This window comes from Notothenia coriiceps, unplaced genomic scaffold (assembly GCF_000735185.1).
Source record: "Notothenia coriiceps isolate Sejong01 unplaced genomic scaffold, NC01 NC01_scaffold00029541, whole genome shotgun sequence".
NCBI lineage: Eukaryota > Metazoa > Chordata > Actinopteri > Perciformes > Nototheniidae > Notothenia > Notothenia coriiceps.
Genome location: NW_011362242.1, coordinates 138002 through 163509, shown reverse-complemented (window position 1 = coordinate 163509; position 25508 = coordinate 138002). Strand labels below are relative to the sequence as shown.

Sequence of the window (25508 nt, the reverse complement as noted above, 5' to 3'; positions counted from 1 at the left end):
CGAAGCGCCCCTTTTCACCCTCTGTCTGAAACCAAAGCCCAGTCTGCTCTGATTGGTTAGCTGGCCGGCTCTGTTGTGATTTGTCAACAGGTTAGAGATGCCCCTTAACCTTACGTATAATGTGTAGGAGCACTAACTAATAGATTCGTGAGTGTTACATAGTGATATCATTATGTTAAGGATGTAAAACAAAGGAGTGGAGGGAACTTTGCGATTTAGCCTTTGCAGACCATTCGCATTCACAAAAACCTATATAACACACTTGAAAACCCCCCAAAAGAATGAGAGGGCCACTCTAAGACAAGCCCTCTCTGATGAACAGGCATATAACAAGGATTACATATGATCAGAATTGCATTTAATTGAGAAGTTTGCATGCATATGGTCAAACATTTGCTTCTTTAAAATGTCCGTCACTCAAAACTGCTATAATAAATATTTTCATATTATTAAAAGAGAGGGTTAGAAAGGATAATTCACAGTAAGAAACCCACAGATATATAACACCTGACTATTCCTTTCCTTTCAGCTACAGTACATGGAGTTGTTTCGGTCTCTTTTAATTCTTTGTTTTGGTTTCCTCACCCGCAACATGAATGCTTCGGATCAGTTTACCTTTCACTTTCATGCTCCAATAGCACTGTTGCTGCAGGCAAGATGAAACATTCTGAAAGATACTTCTGTAGATCCATTCATGGCGATAATTGTCTAGTTTTAATTGGTGCAATATTTATGATATCATAGTAAAACCCAGCCATTCATTTCTAGCTTTAATCGTCACATTGGAGGAAAGGGAACGCCTGGCTCAGTCCTTTTTTTGAAGGCATGTTTCCTGCCTCTACCAAAAGCATTAGAAAGGATTTAGGAGTGGCTATTCAGATTTCTATACCACCCTCAGTAAATCCCCAGACATGCCCCATGTAGTCGTAGATATTAAGAGGCGCACATTAATTGATGTCCCCATTATATTGTAATACATCACATGAATATGTGATGATGTCAAAATGCAATAAGCACTTTCCTAAGGTGCTCTTTTGGCCCTCGAGAAGAAATGAATTACTTCTCTATTGTTGGTGAAGATTCATGATGAATATTTCATCACTATGCCGGGGAATTCTCACAATTGCAGTTAATGACAAAGTGTGCCATCTGCCACAGCAACAGGTAATTTAAGGAATTCATCATAATGTGGTGTCAGAGACGTGAACAGAGAAAGATATAGGAACAGGCGGCAGACAATACCCAAATGTCTGGTCATCTGTTTTCTAAAAATAAGCAAGTAGTTTATTTTCTGGGATAAGTGTGTTGTCTCATAGCTCTACAGGGTGAACTTCAAATCAATGAATAACACATTCAAGACTTACATTTTCCGTCACATTGTAGAAATGTTTTACACCGTGGTGACATTATAACCCTCGTCTACAGACAGGCATTAAACCCTTGGTTCACGTAAAGACTGGAGTGAGGTACAGTCTGACCGGAGCAAGGACAAATTAGTGTCAGGGAAGTGGACTGAGCCAGAGCAGGTGCTCACGGTGAATGTAAATTGCGGTAAAGCATTTTACAATCTAATATTCATGAATCACTGCGCATTACAGACCATGATGCACCCCAATGTCTAATTGCCAATTATACCTGCAGCTCACAGTTCACAATGGGGAAAATGATAATGAGACAATGTGACAAAAACTGCATAAATGTGTGTGTTGTGCCAACTTCTCAACTAAAAGCATAATGATAATAACAAACACGTTTTGAAGGAAAGTTAATGGATCTCTGACATTAGGAGATAAGGGAAGAAGGTGACCTCAAGAGGAACACAATAGAGAACATCCAGGAAAGATCATCAGTGGAAATTAAGGGATCTGTCAATAATGCTGACATCTTAAGGGCCTGTTTTATGGTGGTAAACAAGGAAAACACACATCCTCTGCTGTCAGTATACGTGCCCTTTTTTACAAGTGTATCGAGGTCGCCTCTACACACTGCACTCTCTGATTACTCCTCTGTTGATGATGCTTACACTTTACAATTCCCTGTTGTTTATCATAATGTATTGACTTTGGAAATATGTATCTAGAACAAATATTCACTGAGGATATTCACCTGAGAATAAACATATAAACAATGAGTGTCATCTTTCCACAGGGTAAAAAAACAACTCTTAAAACAACTTTTAATCGTAATGAACTGATTTTTCTCAACCCAGTTGGAAACAAAAACACAGAAATGTGAAATATGTGGTATTCTTTGGACGGCAGCTATACAGTATATTGAATGCATTATTTTCAGGGTTTTAATTCCTTCCTTATCTCCATATTGTAATTTCACTCTAGTTTGTCTTCCCTTTATAACATCTCTATCTGTTGCTCTTCCTCAGGTTTCTCCTTGGGGATTTCACTTTATTCATGATTGTGATTTGGGGCTATATAAATAAAACTGGCTAGACTTAATTCTCCACTGACTGCGAGCTCAGATGTGAATACATTGCTGTGATAAACTAAATACTCTAACAAACCCCGGAGAAGGTAAGAGATATACAAAACAATAGGTATCTGACACGTGGGGGGGTGTTATGATTCTAATCACATCAGTTCTGTCTGTGAGACGACCTCAAAGTTTCTGAAACACAAGGTTCTTCAGTCAATTACAAAAGCAATCAATAAACTCAAATTAATCTTTGACAGTAAGCTGTTTTGATTTCGGTGCCATTGATGAGATTTCTGGAACTTCTCTCTGCTCTGATGGTTTTAGAGATTGTATTTGCCATGGAGGGAAAATGTACTTAGAGTTTGTTGTTTTAAAATGTGACCTGTGTTACCTGTGTAAACATGAATGTCATTGCAAGTAACTAACATCTCCACACTAACATGGACACAATAATGAATGTTATAGTGCTTTTAATGGAATAGGAACTTGCTTCTGTTGCTTCTTGTATGTTTAACACTAAGCTAGTATTGTATGGCTTTTGGGAAAACTCAATTAAATTAAGACCTTCCAAACTCAGTGAGCAACCAGTCAACCGATCACTCCGGCAGACGTTTGCCTTGCAGAAAAAAAAGAAAGAAAAAAAGAAAGAAATTCAGTTAAAATAAGTTCCATCGGAATAATTAAATACAAAAAAGGGCTTAAATCCCAACGCAGTTCAGACGGGCAGAGCTGTCCATGTCTACACGTGTGTATGTTTCCAACATGTTTCTGTAGCCTCTAAAAATTCTATAATCCATATTTTGTCATGTGGTAGCACTGGTCTGCAAAAGTCACTGTTACCATGGAAACTTGACTTATAGTTAGCCTGAGACTTCAGTCAGATTTTTATGAAACTGCATTATAGTCATTATTTTTATTTTTTTCCATGTTCACGTTCATTTGACAGATGACAGTGTAGAAATGGGAGCAAGAGAGAAAGAAAAGAAATACGTTTTGCCACAAATGTCTCATGGCAAGTATCGAACCTGTGGTAGCACACGTTTAACCACTCAGATTATCAATCACATTATAGTCATCTTAAAGCAACACTGAGGCTGATCCAACACTACAAACGAGGATATGTTTGTGAATCCAGCCCCAGGTAACACACACTCAAGGGTGAATGTAATCTTTCAATTTCTCCAAATCCCCAAAAAGTTAAACCAAATCTCCATCTTTAAACTTTTGTTCTCCACATTTCCATTTAAATAATGTACAATAGGTGTAGGATATTTCATATGTATGTTTGAAACTGCAGTGAGAATGACTCTGCTGCTTTACACTTCCTGTGGTGTCGGTTCATTTTTTGTGCTGTTTGTCTGGGCCCATGTCAGACGGAGGGCATAAATCCTTGCAATATAGAAGAGCCCTCCCCAGAGGCTTCATTTGATGATGATGATGTGACGGCTGTCAGGACGGGGGTGCTCTCTGACAGTGACAGCCCTCGGGCCGGGATCATCTCTCTGCCCTGAATGGCTCCATTTACACCCTGCTAGGCATATATTAGCCTTCTACTTATAGTTTCTCTCCTATATTAGGGTGTGAATCTATATCATTGAGTTAGATACTTGATTCCAACATGGGATTTGCAGACGTCAAACTGCATTACTTACATTACTTATTTTTGTCTTTTACAAACAGCAGATTTTACTGCCTTGGGGCATAAGATATCCTGTGTGTTTCCACAGTTTCAAAGACTTTGTGAAAATCATTAAAGTCTCAGAAACAGAGCTATCACATATCCATGTTGTGGAGAATCTGAGAGAGAACAAAGCCTGTTATTCAGGTTTTAAGTTTTTCTTGTGTGAATACAGAGCCAGCAGGAGGCTCAGGTGCAGCAGAGAGAGACAATCCCTTCACATTCAGACGGGAATAGACCTGTCAGTCCTGTAAACCCTTGAAGAACCAACCAGTGGAACCACATGCTGCTCTCTCGGCACGCAGCGCACTTATCTGGTGTGAAGCAGGGTGGAATGATACTAACATGTATCATCCTGCGAGATGCAGCCATTCTCATCGGGTAATGTTTGTTTGTGTTTTCCGAGGGTTTGCCCACACTGAACATTCATCACATTTCAGTGAGTCATGCAACCGCCTCTGAACAAAAAAAAAAGAGGATGTGTGCTGCTTCGTTTTGGCTTTGAATAAAAAAAAATGTGTGTGCTGCCTCTAACCCATTGGGGTTTACTTTATTATATAAAAAAAAATATTTCATGAGTAAATTCAGATTTCCTCTTCTATCCATTGTTGGTTTTTAGAATATATAAGGGGGTTGATCCCCTTTAAATCCCTGGCATTCGCAGCATTTCTATAATATATATCCTCATGTAGGAAATATGTTAATATTTGCTCAACCTGCAAGAAGGACAATTGCTTCTTCTTCTGCAGTCTGTTCAATTTAAATTGCTACGCTAATGTTCTCACTAATGATATCTCACACTGATAAGCTCCAATTCAGTGCTTTAAATGGTTATATATTCTGGGAAAAACTCATATTCTTAATTTTAGAATGAGATGAAAAGATTAATATCACCCCCTATCAATTTCTTCATCTTATGCTGCAGCAAAAAAACAAAAATGATATCTCCAAAAATGTTGAACTACGTATTTAGCCTGGTTAATTGTTAACCTGTTCAACAAAGCCTTCCAACATTTACTCAGTCCCCCCCCTGCAATGTAACACTTCCATTTCTGCCCCCTATGTTATGTTTTTTCCTTATATGTTTCGTTGTTAAGCGACCTTGGGTTGATGAAAGGCGCTATATAAATTAAAGTTACTATTATTATCATTATTATTATTATTAATAATAATAATAATAATAATTGATTTGGTTGATGGGGGCTCCCTTTATCCAAGTCTCTCAAAACCAAGTCTCTCTTGGCGCCTGAGGTTTATCATTATACATTTTTCAGTATGAGTCAGTCCCTCACCTTCCATTTGTGCCTCACTTGTTGCAATAATTGTCACTTTTGTATGTATTATGTAAACATGAAGGCTTTTATATCTTCCCAAATGTATTTTTTTATCGTGTTAACATTGACCATACAGTCTGGAATAGTGCAGAAAATGATAATAATAAAATAATCTCGTTACAGTTTGGAAACGGTCAATCTTCTCCGCTGTGAGAAAGACACGCAGCATGTGTGTGTGTGTGTGTGTGTGTGTGTTTGTGTGTGTGCGTGCGTGCGTGTGCGTGCGCGTGTGTGTGCGTGTGTGTGTGCGTGTGTGTGCCAAATGAGACTGGAGCAGACAGCAGAGAGAGAGGATCGCTGTCTCGTGTCTGTATCAGATGAGGGGGGGGGGAATCACTAGGATTCCCTTGAAGCTGCTTTCCAGGGAAAAAATAAATGTTAAAATCTTTTCTTTGCACCTCGTTTAACGGATAGTAGCCTATCAGCTCGTCAGTGCTGTCGTTTTACCTTGTAACATCGAGTCACTGGTTCTTAAAGAAGATGCCGAAACGGGGAAGTAAAGTGAGGGAGATTGTGTCGGAAGTAGACAGTTTGGAAGAACAACACGCGTTGTAGGATTCAGTGAAACCAGCAGCGAAAAGGTAGATTTAGTGCGGATATTTTTTAATTCATCATCTTTCTGTTTTTATTGCAGGAGCTACACGTGGATAGAAACATGACAAAGTAGCACGTGCATCTATCGGATTGCATCCAATGCCTATTACATATCATACAATCGTCATCAGGCTGTTAAGTAAAAGTTTTATATGTATTTTCCATGCTTCACATCTTGCTTGCAGTAACCTGCTACAGGCTATGCATTGAAAACAAAGGCGATTTACAAGCTGCATTCTTGGAGAAACGCGCAAGGTGGTTTTAGTATTATCGAGAAGAAAAAAAACGCGACGAGAGGTTGAACTTTGCGGAGGTTTTCCTGAGAATTTGTGCATATCAAGGTCGGTAGCAAAGGGTCTGTCTCTAAACTCCGGATAGGATATATGAAGATCGCGATCCAGTTGGTTTTCCCTCGCAGAAATGCCTGTGCGTGCTGTGACCACCAGGTTCATGTACAAGGGACTTTGCACTATTCCAGATGTCCTCTCCTACCGGACCCCTGTTATCCTGCCTGAGGATGAGGTGGAAGGTGAGCACTCTTTTTTGTTTTCTTTACTTGGTTGCATGTTTTACTGTCATGTTTTAAGAGCTGTTGTATCTAAGCAAACCATTACAGGACCCTGGAGAGCTCCAGCCGGTGTGCGCTCCTTTTCCACATCTACAAATCTGAATGTACACTAAACTGTGGGTCTGCTTGTAAAAAGGTTCAATAAGATATTGTTAACGAGGTTTAGAGTTTAAATGTTCCACAATATCTGGGAAACAAAGAATCTGCATGCTATGTTCACCTTTTTAACCCCTTATCTGGTCTTTCTTTTGGTTCATGTTCTTGCTTCTGATATTTGGCAAAAAGACAAACGAATACAACACTAATCTCTTTTCTCCTTATTTTGCATCAATACAAAAGACACTGCGATAGTTACAATAAACAGCACATAAATAGTTATGATTTCCAAGGACATACAACACATGCCAAGGGCTCCATACATGGAACATTGTATTTAACTTGCGAGTAACGTCGTCTTTTTATACAATGCTGTATCGCCTGACTATATCCATGGCAACTGTGAGACTTAATTGCAAAGGGATACACTTGTTTTAGGCAATTGATTTAAGCCAAGAGAAAAGACCTTCAGACTCAAGGAGACAAGTCTTGAAATGTGAGGCGGAAGGAAGAAACAGGATGTGATGAATGGCAAACTTATAACTATACAAATGCAGATTACAACACATTTTCCAGGAAATGTATGACACATAAACTATTAAGATGTGAGATACATTTATTTTGACTCTGATTAAATCTCTTGTAAGACCTTTTGAATTGTAGGAATACTTAAAAACAACTACCCATAGCACAGTGCTGTTCTAATCTAAAATATTAATTGGAACATTCTGATTGTTTTTGCTACATTAATTGAAGTGCAAAGCTATTCAAGCGAAGGTTTTGTTTTGGCAAATGGTCCTCACAATGAGAAAGCACAGCTGGCGTTGATGTGGGGTGAAGCCAGGCAGAGTACAATAAAGAGATAACTCAGATCAGATTTGATATCCCCATGTCTTTTATGCAAAGGGGATTCCATGTCCTCTCCTTCTGTGAGCAGGTTGCACAGACCCACAAGTGGCTGGCTGCCCTTCCATAAGACCCTCATTTGACATTTGAAAAATCCACTGTCTGCCATGACCACATTCATTCAATTAAAAGGTTGGCTGTGGAAGAACAAGAATTGAGAGAACAAGTCAAACAGACTGTTTTGTGTTGCATGAAGGTAATGGACATATTTTCAAACTGTAGCTTAATAATTGAGAGCCATTAAATATTCAGAAAGGCAAGGAGACAGACCATTCAACCGTGAATGTCTATACCCAGGGAGGATTCACTGAGCATAATGCACTGCTGCATTTACATGGCCTCACACCTCAGCAGGGTAAACAGCCCTTGCTTCTTGTCATTGAGCAGCTCCACCATGCAGCGTGTTGAAGAGCACTCTGTAATGGTTGGGGGATGAGTGAGACTTTCAGATGAGCTTCTTTCTTTTTACAGATCCTCAGACAGACTGAATCAGCAACCTCCCACACACTGAGTGACTTCCCTTTACACTACTACTCCACGTTATCACACAGTATGGGGCTGCTGTTGTTTGTCTGTCAACAACACTGCAGTCCACTGCTTCTCAGAGAGAATTCCTCTCTCAGAGGTCTGCAAACCAGCCAATAAATACTCTTTCATCCCCCAAATCTTTAATTACTGCAGGGCAGAAGTTCCCTAATTGCTCAACGCATGTAATTATTCTCCCTAATCATGTTTATGATAATAGCTTTTTTCCTAGCTAGGTGTATATATATATGTGTATATACACAATGGAGTGTAATTGTGGACAGTTTAGAAGCAGATTACAGACACAGCGCTGAACTGCTACATAATATGCTTTGAGAGAGCACAGTATTCATTTTGACTTTATAGATCCAGACAAGATCAATTATTCTCACGCATTAAATCCAAATGACTGCAGTTCTACAATAATGTAAGATTTAAGTTATTATTGTCTGGTCTCAATTCCCCTTCCTCACTTTTGTTTTGAAACCTCATTTTGGTTTTACCCTCAAATATAGTTTGATATTTACTTTTACCTGAATCATTTTACCTGCAACTTCCCTTAATATGACGGTTCAAATAAACTCTGACATCTTTTGATATCCATCTCACAGTCATAATTGTAGACACATTTTCTAAGAATATACTATAAAACCTTCTATGAAATTCAGCACAAATCTCTGTGGCATCTGTGATTAAATCAACAGGGCTGACACTTGGTGACTTTGTTGGAGACTTGTGGTCTAGCATTTTACTGCCCACTGACACAAACAACACGCAAGGACAAAAGGACCTTGTGACTGTGCGAAGACACACACCACAGACAGTACGTGAAACACACTGCCGTCGTTAAACAGACTAAATACTTTCAGTTTCAGCATCAGAGGTAATTGTGAAGAATGACAAATCTTACCGAAAGTTATACAAATATAATTGGTGGTGAAGGTGCTGCATATCTAAGGATTCAAAGCTTTAGTGGTATAAGTGAATATGAAATACATTGAAGGTTGATTTAAGGGTGACTTAAATTAGCCACATTTAAACAACGGTGAACAGAGTAGAGGTGAGAGATTCAAGCAAACAAACACACATCCCACTTTTACTAAAAAAAGGCATTGTTACCAAACACAAGCATCATCAGACACTTCTATCTGCTGCAGTTTCTCAAAAAGGCTGTGTCCCTAACACTCGTAAACTTTTCTGCAAGACATCAGTCCCTCAATCAAAGACTTAGTTTGCTATGATGAGATATGTTTTGGTAAGATTTTAAAAAGCAATCCTGACGATTTAAAGTTAAAGAAACCGTGAATTGCAGAATAGAAAACAAAGGGAAGCACTTGTAATATCAAAATAGATCAACAACAGAGAATAATTCACTGGCACATTAAATAAGTAATGTCTCATCACAAAGTCTTTTGCAACCAGCGTGATTCAAATGTCATCACAATTAAATGGAATAATTATAATCAACCAATAAACCTGGATAATTATTCCAGATGCATGCTCCAGACTCCATATCATATCATATCTATCTTTAAATCTAACTGTGATCTTTAACCTGTCATTTTATGTGCATCACAATAATTTCTGCAATATTTACTGTGTTCACCATAACCGTATTGGACATCGGCTGCAATATTTATAGAAATCTCTCAGGGTGACAGGCACTTGCGCTGGATGGAGAGAGACTATTATTTATCTTGGCTGAGCTTTAGGGAGGCTGGATAAGTACTCACATCTCTTAATGGAGCTGCGGTTTCCAGGCAATGTTTTTTGAACAGATGGTTGTCTGGGTGGGCAGGTTAGTGGCACGGCTTCCTGCTCTGTTCTCTGTCCTTGTGTCATGCATGTTATCATAATCATTATTATTGTTATCATACCTGATATTGATTCAAACTACTGTGCAAGCAACCTGCCTCTTCGAACAGTGCATATGACTACACATTTGAGCTGTTTAAAGGTCCCCTATTATACTGTTTTTCCTAAATATATTATAGTTCTCTGATATTTACAAAACATATCTCTGAAGTGTTTGGCTCCAAATTCCAAATAGATCACCCATTGAAGCATCCCATAAACCCCTCTGTTTCAGCCCTGTTTCAAAAGTGCTGATTCTCTGTCTGTTACTTTAGATCAGGGGTTCCCAAACTTTTTCAGCATGAGACCCAAAACAGAAATGTTGTGGTCCTAAGGGACCCAAGCTCAAAAAATGCGACCCTGAGTTTGGGAAAGGCTGCTTTTGATGAAAACAAGGAGCCACTCCACACGTGCTTCTGAGAGATATTTGGTTAAAAAGAACACAATGGTGCTCTAGGACAGGGGTTCCCAAACTTTTCAGCATACGACCCCCAAAATAACAGAGACTGGCGACCCCTGTCAATTAATTAATTTAAGTTTTCCGCACTCTCGCGGGACTATCTCCGCAATGGAGCGAGCTTAAGTTTCGATTGCATGATATAGCCCAGCGCAACACCTTCGTCAAACATGTTGCCTCTTGTTTGTACCATTTTCAGACGAGTTGTAATCTGTTCTAGAAAAACGATGTGTTTTTTAGGATTTCAAGAAGCATATAGAACAAATAATGGATGTATTTTATGAACATTTATCCATGCTGAAAGTAGATTTAGATGCTTTAAGAGTGAGATAGAGATTATTATCTAATATATGCATCCAATGAAGCATTGCATGAAGTCTGTTGATGATCAGAGGCTGTTGTTCGGGCTGCATAAACGTTTTTTATTATTGGTAAGTGGTCCTTGGTATGAAAAAGCTTGAGAAACACTGCAGTGGATTGTCAACAGGGGGAAGACTTGCTGTGGGGAAATTATACAGATGGCCAGTCCGCCCCTGAAAAATGTCTATGCATACGTTATGATTAATAATAAAAAATAATTAAATTGATTAAAAAAAAGAATTATTATTTTGGAATCATCTCGCGACCCCCACTTTGGGAACCCCTGCTCTAGGAGGAGATTCAGGTGATAAGGTGGGGAGTGGGGGGGGATACCTTGGTTGGTGATTGGCTAATGGTTACACAACCCAAAAAACGATTATGACATCATAAAGTGGCCAAAATCTGATCAGCTCATTTTCAGACAGGTTCTTATAAATGGATCAGGAGAAAAAGTGAGCCAATCTTTTTTCCTGAAACTTTCAGAATCTCTTAACACAGAGGGGGCACATGTTGATGTATAACAGATGTGGAAAAAGTGGATTTTGCATAATAGGTGACCTTTAAGTCTCACATCCAGACTCTTTTCTGGTGTATTCACTGTTTTTATACCTTGTGCATTTGAAAACTCAGTAGAAAGGAAAATCCCCTTTTCTCCCTTAACGAAACTTATTTATTCCTTTGACATAACAGTAATCTCTATAATATTCATGTTCAATACACCCATTTAATATTTTTGTGTGTATTTATCCTGACCGTTACACTCACTGAGCACGTTTTTTAAAATGTCTATGAGGACATTATGCTGTGCCAAGTGTGTCCCCATTTAATGAGCAATGTTAAAAACAACAAGGTCCAAAGCCAAGTACAGCCATTTACGCTTGAACGGCTGGGATAATTGAAAATATATCTGATAAAGTATTTTTTTGTACATTTCCGTTTGATGGACAGCTGCTGTCCACTCCAGTGGATGTGCTAAACTCTATGTTCTGCCTAAATGCCTTTATTTACATTCACTCACTTTGTATGTTTGATTACCAAGGATAATGTAATTTATGCTATTACATAGTATTCCAAATCTATATAAGTTCATTTGCATAATTTTCTGATAAGAGTAAAAGCAAACAGGAAGACTTTGTGATGTAATAATACATGCATGAAAAGCACATCAAGTATATACAATGTAATGGATGGAGTTGTAGAAATAACATCATGTACTATGGTACAATAATAATATACATTGTACATAAGACCATTTTATAACATGAATTATATAAAATGTCTTATTTAAAAATTCGATCTAACCTTGTCAATTTTACAATGACTAAAACATATAGGCCATAACTCACAGTAACCTTGCAGACACTTAAAGTGCACATGTGTTGAACCTGATAAGACTTTCGTTTTATGGCTCAACAATCGTGACTTTCCGGCAGTGTCACTCTTGGAGGTCTCTTTGAGCTTTTACCGCTCCTCAGTGCATCAGTGACAGAGGAAGTGAACAGTATTTATAGATCACAGCCAGCAGGAGAACCCCCCAGACGTCAGGCATTGTAGCGGAGAGTAAACCGGATCGACTTTGTATGCGAAGCGGTCTCCTTTGTGATTACAAATGGAGTGTTGGCAACAGACAAGTATATGCAAACTATGTGTGTCCTACTGTAAATACCATACACATAATAATAATAATAATAATAATAATAATAATTACTTGAATTGATATAGCGCCTTTCATAACCTCAAGGTCGCTTTACAAAGAAACATACAAGGACAAGACATACAGAGGGATGTTTGCCAGACCGGATATACAGTGACTGCAGATGCCTTTTCTTACTACGTGAGCTTTTTATAATTTTACAGCAAACCAGCAACAACAAGGTTGCAACTACAGACACGGCACTTAATGCTGTGACATAATTTCTAAGGTTTCATTGTTCGCTTCCTCAGTGGTGAATGACAAAATGTCTGCTCATTACTGTTGTCATCTTCACAACAACATCATTTAACAATCGTACAAGATGTTAATTATGAGACGTGATGTCCTTACTCTCACCTTCTCTGTCAGATGACAACAACTATGTTCAATTAGCATCATGCTGCTGAGTTAGGACTCAAAGCAGCTCTCAACTGATTAACTTGGGGGACAATCTCAAATCTTTCCAACTACTATCTTTCAATAAAACTTAGAGGCGAGATGAGCTGAGATTCAAGTCACCGACAAAGATTCAAGAGGCAGCAGCAAATACAGGAAATTGAAAAAGAGTTGAGGTCAATGCTGTACTGCCTGAAAGGGCAATAGATAATTCGATTTTGTCGTTCAAAACATCCGCAGGTCGAGGTATAATTGTATCTCTGCCTGCACAGACAGGTAGGGTGTAGAAGTCTTAAATACTTTTTTGACAGCAGGATTTGTTTTAGCTGCAGGACTCATGCAGGGCGCTTTCTTGTGACTGTGAGTGCTGAATGTAAATGTGAACATTTCAAATGCAGTAAATCTGTAGTAGCAAAGTAAGGTGAGGTAGAAATGTGTGGGACCTGTGGCGATGATGAGGATTTATATTTGTAGTATGTATGTGTTGGTGTTCTCAACAGGGGCAATAAAGTATGGCCTTGTGGCATCATGATTCATTATAATGTATTTCAGACTAATTCAGTTGACAATTGAAATTGAATGAAGTAAGAGTATCTAACGTCACACCTATTTGCAATTTTGCGAAAGCCTTAATAATAATAGTAATACATTTTATTTATAAGCGCACTTTTCATTTGCGTAAACAAAGCTCAAAGTGCTTGTCCTTGTGATGATTCATAACGGTGTATGTGAAGGAGGTTTTCAGTGTTACTTCTCAAGCATTCACACTAGTAAATCCATAGTCTTGAATGTATCCCTAATTGATTCTTATGGATGTCAGAATGTATTTTGAGGCTTATAGTCAGTCAGAAACATCAACTTTAAGTGTTCCTCCTCACAATGTAATGGTATTTTTTACAGCCCATATTATCTTTTCTAAATCTGTATTATACTTTTGTTGCTGAGAGTCTCTTAATATCTCAGTTGTAGAGCATACTTAAGTTTGATAAATTTGCATTTTTCCGTTGCTGTTTTGAGACAAGACCCTCTGTAAATATTTAGGCGAGTCATGTTCCTGCACTTGCCTCCTGTAACTTTGGAGACTGGAGACTGCCGCTGTGCTGCTCCTCCCTTAAGTTCCTGTGGTGCAAAGATACCTCTCCATCTACCTCCTTCCGTATTAACTCGATTACAGTTTCTTGTACAATGTGAAAGTCGTTAAGGTGAGGAGTAATCTTTGCAGAGAACTGGACAATGGTTGTTTGGCTCTCTCAGTGCCAGCGCTTGCCTTTCTTCAAAGAGAACTAAGGAGACCCCTGTTTATCATGAACCCTTTATATGTTCTAGTATCTTCTCCATTATATACTAATGATGCAGACAAGTTATGTTGTAGGTACTTTCTTTCCTTCCAAGCATTCAAAGCACATTCACAGAAACTGCAGGTGTCTCAGTTAGGACGTGAGAAAGTAAACGAAATGCAGCACACATGAAAACATGGAACAGTTTGTAATGATGTGTAACTTAAAGGTGGGGTAGGTAAGTTTGAGAAACCGGCTCGAGATACACTTTTTGTTATATTCCATGGAATGCTCTTAACATCCCGATAGCAATGAATATCTGAAGTGCTTTGACAACATTATCTGTGGAAGCTGTAGTACTGTAAAAAGCACGACCAATCATTTTAGCCGGCCCGGCTAAAATAACTGGATGGCCTACCTGCCTGTCAGCTTTAAATCTGTGCACAAACTTATCTTGTGCCCTCATTGGTCATGTGCGCCTTCATGTGTGTTGAAGGAGGGGCTCTGTAAGGAAGTGGCAGATTTCTTCCGGCTGTCTATTTTCAAATTCTAGCTGGTTTCTCCAAAATGACCTACCCCACCTTTAAAGCCTAGCAGGCCAGGTAATGAGCACGGATCTATAAAGTTCAAGCAGACAAAGCAGGGAACTGGCAGAAAGTTGGTTGCGCCATGGAGAAGATTGGTACACAAGTAGGTAGTCTCACCAAGGATTCAGAAGCAGATCTCAAGGTGGGGGACAGAAGGCTGGTGGGTTTACCAGGAATCAGAAGAGTAAGGCAGGTCAGAGGCAAGCAGCGTCAGAAACTGGAAGTCAGTCCGGATTAAAATGTGTGAGAGTCATGCATGAACAGCAAAGAACAATCTGGCAGTTAGTGTTTGAGCATGAGAGGCTTAAATACTGGCTTGTTTGGAGATGAAATCCAGCTGATGATGAGGTGGGAGTGGATGGCAGGTGGGGTGAGGTGGAGGTAGTAAAGTACTGGGGAGCATCAGGTAAGGAGAGACATCCTCAACACATCTGTATTTTTAGAAAGCACAGGAAAAAAGTGACACTAATACTGACTTTAAATATGAACTTTGACACAAACGTAATATTTACCCTGTAGTTTTGGAAAAAGTCCTGCAAGCAAAATAACTTGTTGGAATCTATTGGAGTGCTATTGTACCAAAAATAAATACCAATTGTATTACTCTATGAATATGTTATTTAAGAGATTCAAAGTACACTAACAGTTAATTCCTTAAAAGGCATTTACTGTATGCTTTGCATCCCCTGTGTTTTCTTTTAATCACTATTTGGCAGAAAAGTATTTTTTCTCATGAGTCATTAACACCTGGTGAGCTTCTTTTTAGATAGAATTTGCAGGCTCGGGGTATCAAGCTGATGCACAAAAGAGGTATCTTTCCTCCAAATGTAATGCTGGTCTCCACAGTCTTGTTCTGGCTCAAAGCTATTGTTTGGGATTACCCTAATTATTAGGTGAGTGGGCTTCAATAGCTTTTTTGTCCCTGCTAGTGACACAAATACTGCCAGCGTTCAGCTTTTTGGCATCAGCTCTTTTCCTGGATGGCTTTTATGGACAACAACCAGCATCTGTTGGTCAGTCAGAAAGGTCAGCATGATCTGACTGTCTCATGTTCTGTTTTAGCTCACTTGGAAGGTCAGCAGACTTTCAAGTCCTGGGTTTAGATCTCAGGGATGGAAAAAGGGGCTCTTTGATGTTTGGGACACATGGATTGAAGCTCGTCACAAACTGTGTACTAGCTCCTTAAAATACAAGTCACAGAGAGTCCTTACAGGGGAATTGGGATTGGGCCAGAAAGTAAACTGTGAGCTGAGAAAGATGAGGAGGACACCGGATGATGAGAGAGAGACGTGGTTGATAATCAGTAGGTCAAACAAGCTAAAACAAACTGCTCTTCATTGCATAACTAATAATCATCAACATGCCTGTTTGCTCTCCAATAATCTGCTGGCATCTGTTGGTCTAACCTGCCAGGAAATCAATATGTCATTCTTGGATTGCCACATGTCATTATCACTTTTGATTTAGTAAACTTAATAGATGGTTTTCTGTAATATATTTGTAATTTGCTTTCCCCCACCTTGGCCTCAAGGGATACAATCCTCCAATATTTCGAATTCAAAATTCACTGAAGGGCGTCAAATATATTATTTTCCAACAAACTAAAACAAAACGTTTCTTCTGTGGTCCGCCAGAATCCTATTCAAGATGACAAAGCATCTGTCACTGGGGGTTTAAGGAATGCACATTATCAAAAATGTCAAGGAGATAATACTTGATCCAGACAAGGCGAGAAACACACTCACGATTCAATGCACATTTCTTTGGACCATCCACAAAGTGCAGCCTCCATCAGATTTGAAACAAGACAGGACAAACATTTTTTTGTTATTAACTTAGGTTTAAAGCTTGCTTTGGTATGGCAAATTTGTAAGCAACACAAATATAACCAGAAGTTCTCTTTCTTGTCATATTTGTTATCTTTGCGTGACTGTAGTTGTTCATTTTGATATCCATGTCCAACATCCTTCTAACACATATACCAAATGAATTGTTTCCTATTGGTTCAGCCTATTAGAGCACATGTTTCATTGTGGTTACACCCAGAGCGTGTTTTTTACCCTTGACTTGACTCTGAACACTGACTCAGTGTTACAGTCAATGCCATTATCTCAAAGGCAACAGCCGCTCTGAAATATTGTGACACATTGGTCATAAAAGAGGTACTTCAATCAATATGTTACAGTACATATATTCTTGGTGACTTGAGCAATATGTTTTGGTGTTTCGGTAAATGCTCTGAAACTGTTCATCCTCTATCAGCAGAATGAACCCTTAGGAATGTAGTCATGTATGCCTTGATTACCTGATGCTGCAGGGAAATCAAACAAAGAAATCCTAATTACATGCTGTACAAGGATTTTCACGGTCTGGCCCTGACTTCAGATAACCGAGCTGTTGCACCTTTAATGCAGCAAGGTTACTTAGATTCAAGGTCTTACAGTAGAACAAGTAGAAGTCTGTTACCAGCTGTTGTGTTGTTTATGTATGTTTGTCCAGGTTAAGAGGATTTACTTACTATGACATGCACAATTTGACATGATAGTGCCAAATAATTAAAATATGAATACCTTTGCAAAGCTTTTACGACTTAAATAAAGGGTTGAAGGGATCCGTTTTTGTTGAGACTGTAACAGACACATATTTTGAAGGCTGTGTACTTTAACACACCATATGGTGTTCAAATTACATGTCCGCCTCCTGCATTGCATTTTAAATTACCTTTAATATGGGCCCATAAGAAATAAAGATGTCAACATTTACCTCTATAACTTCTTGAAAGAAACAAGTCCATCTCTATGAATACCAAGTGTTAGCAGAACTAAGTTTTGGGGTAAATTATGTAAAAAAGCAATCGTGACAGGGAAGGGTGGGTGATATAGAGAGAAAATAGAATCACAACTTTGTTTATGGACTTTCAGGAGGGTCAATTATTGTAATTATATCTTTAAAAAACAGAAAATGAATAAATATGGGATTATAATGAAGTGTACTTTTTCAGAAAAGAGAAAGTTGGTTCCCAGGTGGTTGCATTCATGTATTTTATATTTATATGTACACCTAAGGCTGTGAAAACAACAGCCAATGCTCAGCTGGCACATTTTTATTATTGGTTACCGGCACCAGGGGTCGTGACATTGAATCTAGGGTGATGCTGAAGGAAGATAACAAAAGTTAAGCAGCACTCCTGGCTGTAATTTAGAAGAATAGGCTCTGTCTGGTATGTCACGGTGGGTACACACAGTGTCACTTGTTAAGTAGGACCTGAATGGCCTCTTGCAACACTTTCTTCTATGTTCCCACAGGGCTAGAGTCTCCCACTGTGGACTATGACTAGTAAACTAATCTCTGTCATTCATGTAAACAAGATGGATGGTCATTGCCTGTCTACTTGTGGGCTTGAATGCAAATGACAGGTGGTGCTATCACATACTTGCATGCAAATGACCTTTCTCTCCGTGATACAAATGGAAAATAGCAAACAGAGTGCATTTACATACCACCTTTCTAACTTACCAGATCACTTTACTGTCATTAACACATGACACACACATGCATACAGCAATGGAGCCATGGGTGGCAATTCAATCAGGAGCCACTTCATTGTCTCTCTCAATAACACTAAGGATGGGGGATCGAACTGCCAACCTTGTGATTAAAGGACAGTCCCTTCTAAATCCTAAGACATATACAGTTCAAATTAAGATCCTATGAAGCTATTGGTGCAGGAGTAATATCCAAATGAATGTCGACTAAATAAAGAGATGTTTTAGCTTGTGTTGGCATTGGCATAAAATGACTGAGCTATGCTACAGTGCCAAGAGGCAGGACTGTCGATAATGTTGATACAACATTCAGGTATTTGTTCTTCTCAACCTTTCGTGCTTCTAGTATATCAGGCTAGCATTGTTGTATCATGTACAGTATATGTTGGTATACATTTAATATCCTACTCGTACAGTTCTCCTAATTGCTTGTCTTGTTTCATCTAATAACACGTGACTACTGAGCATGCATTGAAGGTTCTTGTATATTTGAGGATCTACATCAAAAAGAGCCGCAGAGGTGCTCTGCCTTTGATGTGAGACCGCTCTATTTACCACTTCAAACAGAATACCGTGATGCAGGGGTGAGGAAAGGTGCCAAATGGCAATGTTTATGGATTATTTACCAAAAGTTGTATTTCATTATAAACACATGAACCTGCTCACTGCCTTCTGTCACAACCACTTGTGTTGTGGTTATGGTAATGTGGCTGTGAAGGTGCCTGAAGGTGTTAACATATCAAACAAGGGATTTGTATCAATAAAAAAACAACATTTGATTATATAACAGGCCAGGTAACAGAATATTATAATGGTTGGATACTTTAGTCATCTTATTTATCTATTGTATTGCATGAAAAGGCACTGTGCACTTATATATCTGTATGAATAGTGAGTAAATAATTAAACAAATCTATGTCAAGATAATTTCTTGTCACATTAAGTGATGTTTTATTATGTCCCTCAGTTTGTGAAACACAGTCACATATTGTGAAGCTGTGCAGCTAAATAGGCCACCTGTCTCTTTCTAACAGGAAATGGATTTCTATCCACGGTGCCGAAATATTTAACTACTCTCTCTCTCCGTGGCACTGAAACATGAAATGACAGTCACTGTGTCTCTATATTCATGAATCTACTGTAACAAATGCAGACTCTCTCTGTCTGTCCGTCATTCAGAAGCCATCTAGTTGAAGCTGTAATTGCTAACAACAACCCTAATAAACACTTGAAAATGTCTGTATAGCTGTGTACAATAATTATTATAGACATTTGTTCAATGTGTAGTGCTTATAACTCTCATTTCCAAGTCCATTTGTTCCTACTAAAACCAAGGCCGGATTAACCATATGGGCACCTGGGCTCAGTGCCCAGGGGCCCCTGGAGGTACTAATCCGGCCTTGACTAAAACCCAGTATCAATAAAAGTGGCAAAGGTTACTTAAAGGTGGGGTAGGTACTTTTGGAGAAACCAGCTCGAGTGCGCTAGAATTTGAAAATACACAGCCGGAATAAATCGGCTACTTCCTTACAGAGCCCCTCCTCCAACACACACGAACGTGCACATGACCAATGAGGGCACAAGATAAGTTTGTGCACAGATGGAAGGCTGACAGGCAGGTAGGCCATCCAGTTATTTTAGCCGGGCCGGCTAAAATGATTGGTCGTGCTTTTTACAGTACTACGGCTTCCACGGATGACATTTTTTTATGGATTTTTTGTCAAAGCACTTAAGATGTTCATTGCTATCGGGATGTTAAGAGCATTCCATGGAATATAACAAAAAGTGTATCTCGAGCCGGTTTCTCAAACTTACCTACCCACCTTTAAACATTAGTAGATGCATTTTTAAGGATTATTCTCTAGTTTCAATTTTGGATTTGGTGCTGGGGCGTGCACTTCAGGCAGCAGGGATGCTTATGAGGACATTTTCTAAACAAACCACAAAGGAACATAGATAATTGATTTGTTTTAAACAGCTTAAAAAACCAACAATTAAGGTCTAAAACACAGGGGATTAACTATAGGAAATGAGGATTTTGATTCACAGACAAAACGTGTAAGCTTGCTCACATCGCTGCTGCTCTTAGCATTTAAATAGGAATTAATACAATATTGTTTCTTATCCTTTTCATACCTCTTACTATACTTTTTGTAACAAGACATTTTATTAGTACTGCTCCCTTTGCCGAAAGCATACACATATCAAATTAAGAGGGATTATTCTTTTTGAGCTGTGGCTCTGAGTTACATTGGCTTGAATTCTTTATTCCAGACAAACATAATTATAAACAGCTTTAAGACACTCTAAATTCTTAAAACAAACGTGAACTCATAATTCAAATTAACATTTTAGCTTAGTCAACCCACTGTTGCTCACATAGTGAAATTGTAAGCAATGTCTCCTTCCTCTCAACATAACGTAACATTATTTCTGCCCTTGTTCTCCCAACAGAGATCCGTGAGGCGTTCAAAGTATTTGACCGAGATGGGAATGGCTTCATCTCAAAGCAGGAGTTGGGGATGGCCATGCGCTCGCTGGGCTACATGCCCAATGAGGTGGAGCTGGAGATTATCATCCAAAGACTCGATATAGATGGTATGTGTATCTCTCTTTCTCTCATCAAAAGCCTGTTGCATATAACCCAACACATATACTATACAGTGACATCTTTGTATTTCCTTTAGGTGACGGTCAAGTTGGCTTTGATGAATTTGTCACATTGCTTGGTCCTAAACTCTCTGCTGCTGGCATGCCGGATAAATTCCACGGAGCAGACTTTGATTCAGTGTTTTGGAAGGTAATCATTGTAATCATTATCAGTGCTTTATAAGTGTACATTTGTCTGTTCTCTGTCCTCGTTTGAGTTAGTTCCCTTCTGGTTTTTCTGATACAAAGCCATCTGTTGCAATTCTAATTACAATACAGAAGTTACTGATGTAAAATCTAATCATTTAAACAACATTATTCCTACATTACGAATTATGCTCCTCTGACTCACTCAAAAGCACATTTCCACACAGCCTTGACATACTGTATTGATCTAATGACATTACTACACTTGCAGTGTCTTCATATCCTTGCATTTAGTTGCATAATCCAATAAATCAGTTCACCATGCGCTACCTGCCACTATTAATTGATGTCCCACAGCTGATTTGCGTCACTGAGGTGTTCTGAGACAGAAGCTCTTCCGCTGCTAATTAGACCTTTCTTGGTGTTTTATGTGTCCCCAGTGTGACATGCAGAAACTGACTGTGGATGAGCTGAAGAGGCTGCTTTACGATACTTTCCGCGACCACCTCACCATGAAGGACATTGAGAACATCATCATGACAGAGGAGAGCCACCTGAACAGCCCAGAGTCCCACGTGGACATAGACAGTAAGTTGCATACACATTTTATTACCTACATTTTTTGTATTCTGTTGAGACTCTCAGACAAGCTAATGTTTTGTCTTTTAAATCTTTCCCCAGCAAGCCCAACACAACAGGAAAAACACACATGTGTGCGTAAAAGCCTGATTTGTGCCTTCGCCATTGCATTCATCATCAGCGTCATGCTCATTGCAGCAAATCAAATGCTCCGCAGAGGAATGAAGTAAATACGCCTCCAGCTGGATACAGAGATACTTAAGAACGGACAATGAGAAATCAAACATTAATCAAAACACTTGTATGGTTTTGTTGAATGTTTTCAACACACAGCTTCTCTCTGTAATAGGTGCAATGATTTCATTCAGCGATTTTATATTGCCACAAATTGTAGCATAACCTGGTAAAAAAAAAAAAAGAAGGCATTTCAAGGGCTGATTAGTATCGGTATAGGTTGTGAATCAGATTTCTGAAGACATTATATTGGAAAGCAGACTTTAGAAGTATGTGCTTCGTAATAGATGTGATGTGTCTGTGTTTATCAAACCATTAATGTTGTTGATGAGAAGTCTGCCGTTTGGAATGCACCCAATAATGAAATTACTGAGGATAGTAATAAAGCAATACGCACGTGTTGATGCGCTGCATATTAAGTAGCTTTAATCCACTCTCAGCGTAATTGTTTTTCTTTTAAGTCTCTGTATTAGTGCCAGTATTTCCAGCCCAGAGGTCCAACTCATGTCAAGAGTAACACATCTTTACAAACCATCTGTGACCTAAATCTTAACAAAAGGAGAAGCCACATTAATTCAAAACACAAACGTGTTGAAAAGAATATTACAATTATTTCTACAACTGTTTAACCATGGCTTCATGGCTCTTGGGATGGCAGTCGATAGTTCATCACTTTGGTCTAAACTGTATGGATGTCATTCTGAACAGACACTCATTGCTCCCAGGGAAACAATGCAACTGACTTAAGTAATGCCCTGATTTTCTCCGTAAAACCACCAGCAGACCTAAGTTTTCTTTTGAAAAATCTCAACATCTACAGGATGATTTATCAAAAGATGTAGTAGAGACATCTATGGTTCCCAAAGGATGCACCCCCATGACTGTGATGATGCTCTGAGTGTGTCTCAGGATGAATTGTGATGATTCACTGACATCTCATATATCGTAATGTTCAAATCAAGCTCAGCTGTACTTTGCGCTTTGTGCTACTATACATCAGCATGTTAGTATTGTCAGTATTGGCCCGTGATATTCAAAAACAAGTCAGGAAAATAGTGTTTCTCCAAAGTTTCTATTGTGACGTTGAGAAGCCCTACATTTGGAATAACTGGTGAACAGCACTGTTATCTGGAAAAGAGAGGGTTTGGAAGACATGTGGACACAGCCGGTAACCCTCCATTCAGCTGAGCCCAAAAGCCCTTTCTAAATAAATCACAGCAGACTAAAACATTTACTGGTTTGATTTGAAGCAGAGAGCTGAGCTCAGTGAGATGTATTGGCTGAGAAATTGAGATGAAAATGAAACAGCTGTTTCACAAAAAATGTAATGGAGTAGATTTAAGAATCAAGCTGAAATGTTTCATCCTCAAAATCTGCCAGTGATACATGCACAAAGCTGCATATTTCAAATGTGTGCAATAACATCCAAAAAGAGACATAATGTGTCACAGGAAAGACAAGTGATTATCTGAGCTAGCAGCTGTAAATAGCGTTAACCATTACAAGTCAGATGTTTAGACAGAATGACACATGACGATAAAGGATAATCAGTTCACAACACTTGCATGTACATTAAAAGTATATTCTGTGTTCAATGTGTTTGAGATCAAATGTTGAACCCTAGTGTATGTATTGAAATAATTATGCAATTTGTATAGTAATCATTGCAAAAATCTCAGTATTTGACATTTTCCTGTAAATGTCAATTTTTGTGGACGTGCAGACCATATCAAAAATACTAAATACTTTGGAGTATGCTGTGAAGAATAATTTAACATATCATAAAAAATGTTGTTTTCTGGTTTTTACATGGACCACCAAAACAACATGTTTAAAGTATAACATGGTTATATTTTCTTACTTGGAAAAGTGATACATTAAATCTATGTGATTTTATTGAATGTAAGCATAATGTTTTTTATAAAACAAATGATACAAAAAAAAATATTTCAGGTTTCTGATATAATTTCCAGGTCGACTGGACATTCAGATGCAAGTAATTGTGTGTCACACACTAACATTAAAATTTCTTATTTGGTAATATTCATTTTTCCAAATGTTTTATCAAATTTCTGTTGAATTCAACAAGTTTTACAAATTGCTATATATTTTTTTTGCTCTTTTTATCTTGAAGTTTATCAAAGCTATATCACGAGAAGAACGTACGAAACAGCGAGTATCATTCTGGCAATAAAACAGATATTTTATCTCAAATACAGTAGCTGTTTATATATGAACTTCTAATATGACATCACATTACCTTTTTATGTGAACATCATGTAAGGTAGGGATTTTGTGTGAATGTAAAATATAGTTATTGTGTCAAATATTGTCTTAAGAGATATAAGCAATTATGGTGTCCTATTCTGTATGTTACAGTGCTTTAATGATCAGATGTATGTGCACTCTGTTCAAGGATTGTCTTTATTGTTATTACTTTGATTCAGACTGTAGTGTTCTGTTTGTGCCTTTGTCTTTGGAAGTAAGATCTGCGCTCTCATGCCTTGACTTAGAGTAACTTTAGAAAACTTCTAAGAAGAAATGTAAGTCCATTTTACTAAATCATTGCTTAAGACAAAAATGAATCTGATGTATTTTCTAACTGAAATGACTCATTAGTAATTCAATTACCAATAAATATTGATGTATTAGCTTTCTCTCTTCCATGTTCTTGGTAAAGATCCCTCTCTCACTTCTGGTTAATGATTGTATCACCCTGCTGTTGACATTACTAGTAATTTAATGTTTAGATTGAGAATACCAAGCGCTGTTTTATTTCTGTAACCTCCCATGTAGAGGTTACTGCATCAAATATACACTACTGTAAGTGTTGGCTGGATGCATGTATCCAATAAAAAAACAAAGGCACTTAAAGGGGTTTGCTGTTTTTTTTCTGTGTACAAATGTGACCTTTGTTGCAAATAAAAGGAACATAAGACCAATCTAGAAAAAGAACATTTACTGTGAACAACAGAACAACATAATTGATACTAACATCAAGTACAGAGAATAAGTGGGTGCTAAAATCCAGGATTTTAAATAAATCCACAAGTTGACAACTTAAATGACTAAATATGAGTTATTCAACTTTTATAGCCTAAACCCATATTAAAATGCGTCTTTTAGAGTATTATCCAAAAATATGTTATTCCTAAATCTGTGTCTCTCTCACCAACATGCACTGTGTACTTGTGATATCCATCAAACTTTTTGTGTGCTTTTTTCCTCATTAAAGATTCCGAAAAACTTTTTCTAAATGTTGATACAAAAGATAACTCACAGTTTACATTCATGTTTGCTTTCTTCTTCACTCTCTTGGTTGTGCATCTGTTCTCATGTGTATATGATAGAACAAAACAGGGCCCCTTTAAAGTCAGAGAAATATTCTGGCCAAGAAAGCAGATTAATAGTTAAATAAAATAATACAAAACCGAAATAAACTTAACGCAATGAAATTCAGCAAAACCCATTATGAGAAATACATGAAAGGGACTTTATAAAGGCCAAAGACAATTACATTGATCATAACATTTGAAATGCGTTATGATAACTATGAAAGCTTTTAGAATACAAATGAATCGAGATCATTAGGTTTGCCA

General features: G+C 38.2%; 2 protein-coding genes across 2 annotated transcripts in view; one reads left to right on the top strand and one right to left on the bottom strand.

The window, feature by feature from the left end:
- LOC104958910 (proline dehydrogenase 1, mitochondrial-like) overlaps positions 1–25508 on the bottom strand; it is a 92952-nt gene that overhangs the window by 16818 nt on the left and 50626 nt on the right. The window lies entirely within an intron of this gene.
- cabp7b (calcium binding protein 7b) lies at positions 5759–25320 on the top strand. Its single transcript, XM_010786734.1, has 5 exons — positions 5759–6565; positions 20755–20898; positions 20988–21100; positions 21537–21684; positions 21778–25320. The coding sequence occupies exons 1-5, from the start codon at positions 6457–6459 to the stop codon at positions 21903–21905; spliced, it is 642 nt and encodes a 213-aa protein (XP_010785036.1). The 5' UTR covers positions 5759–6456; the 3' UTR covers positions 21906–25320.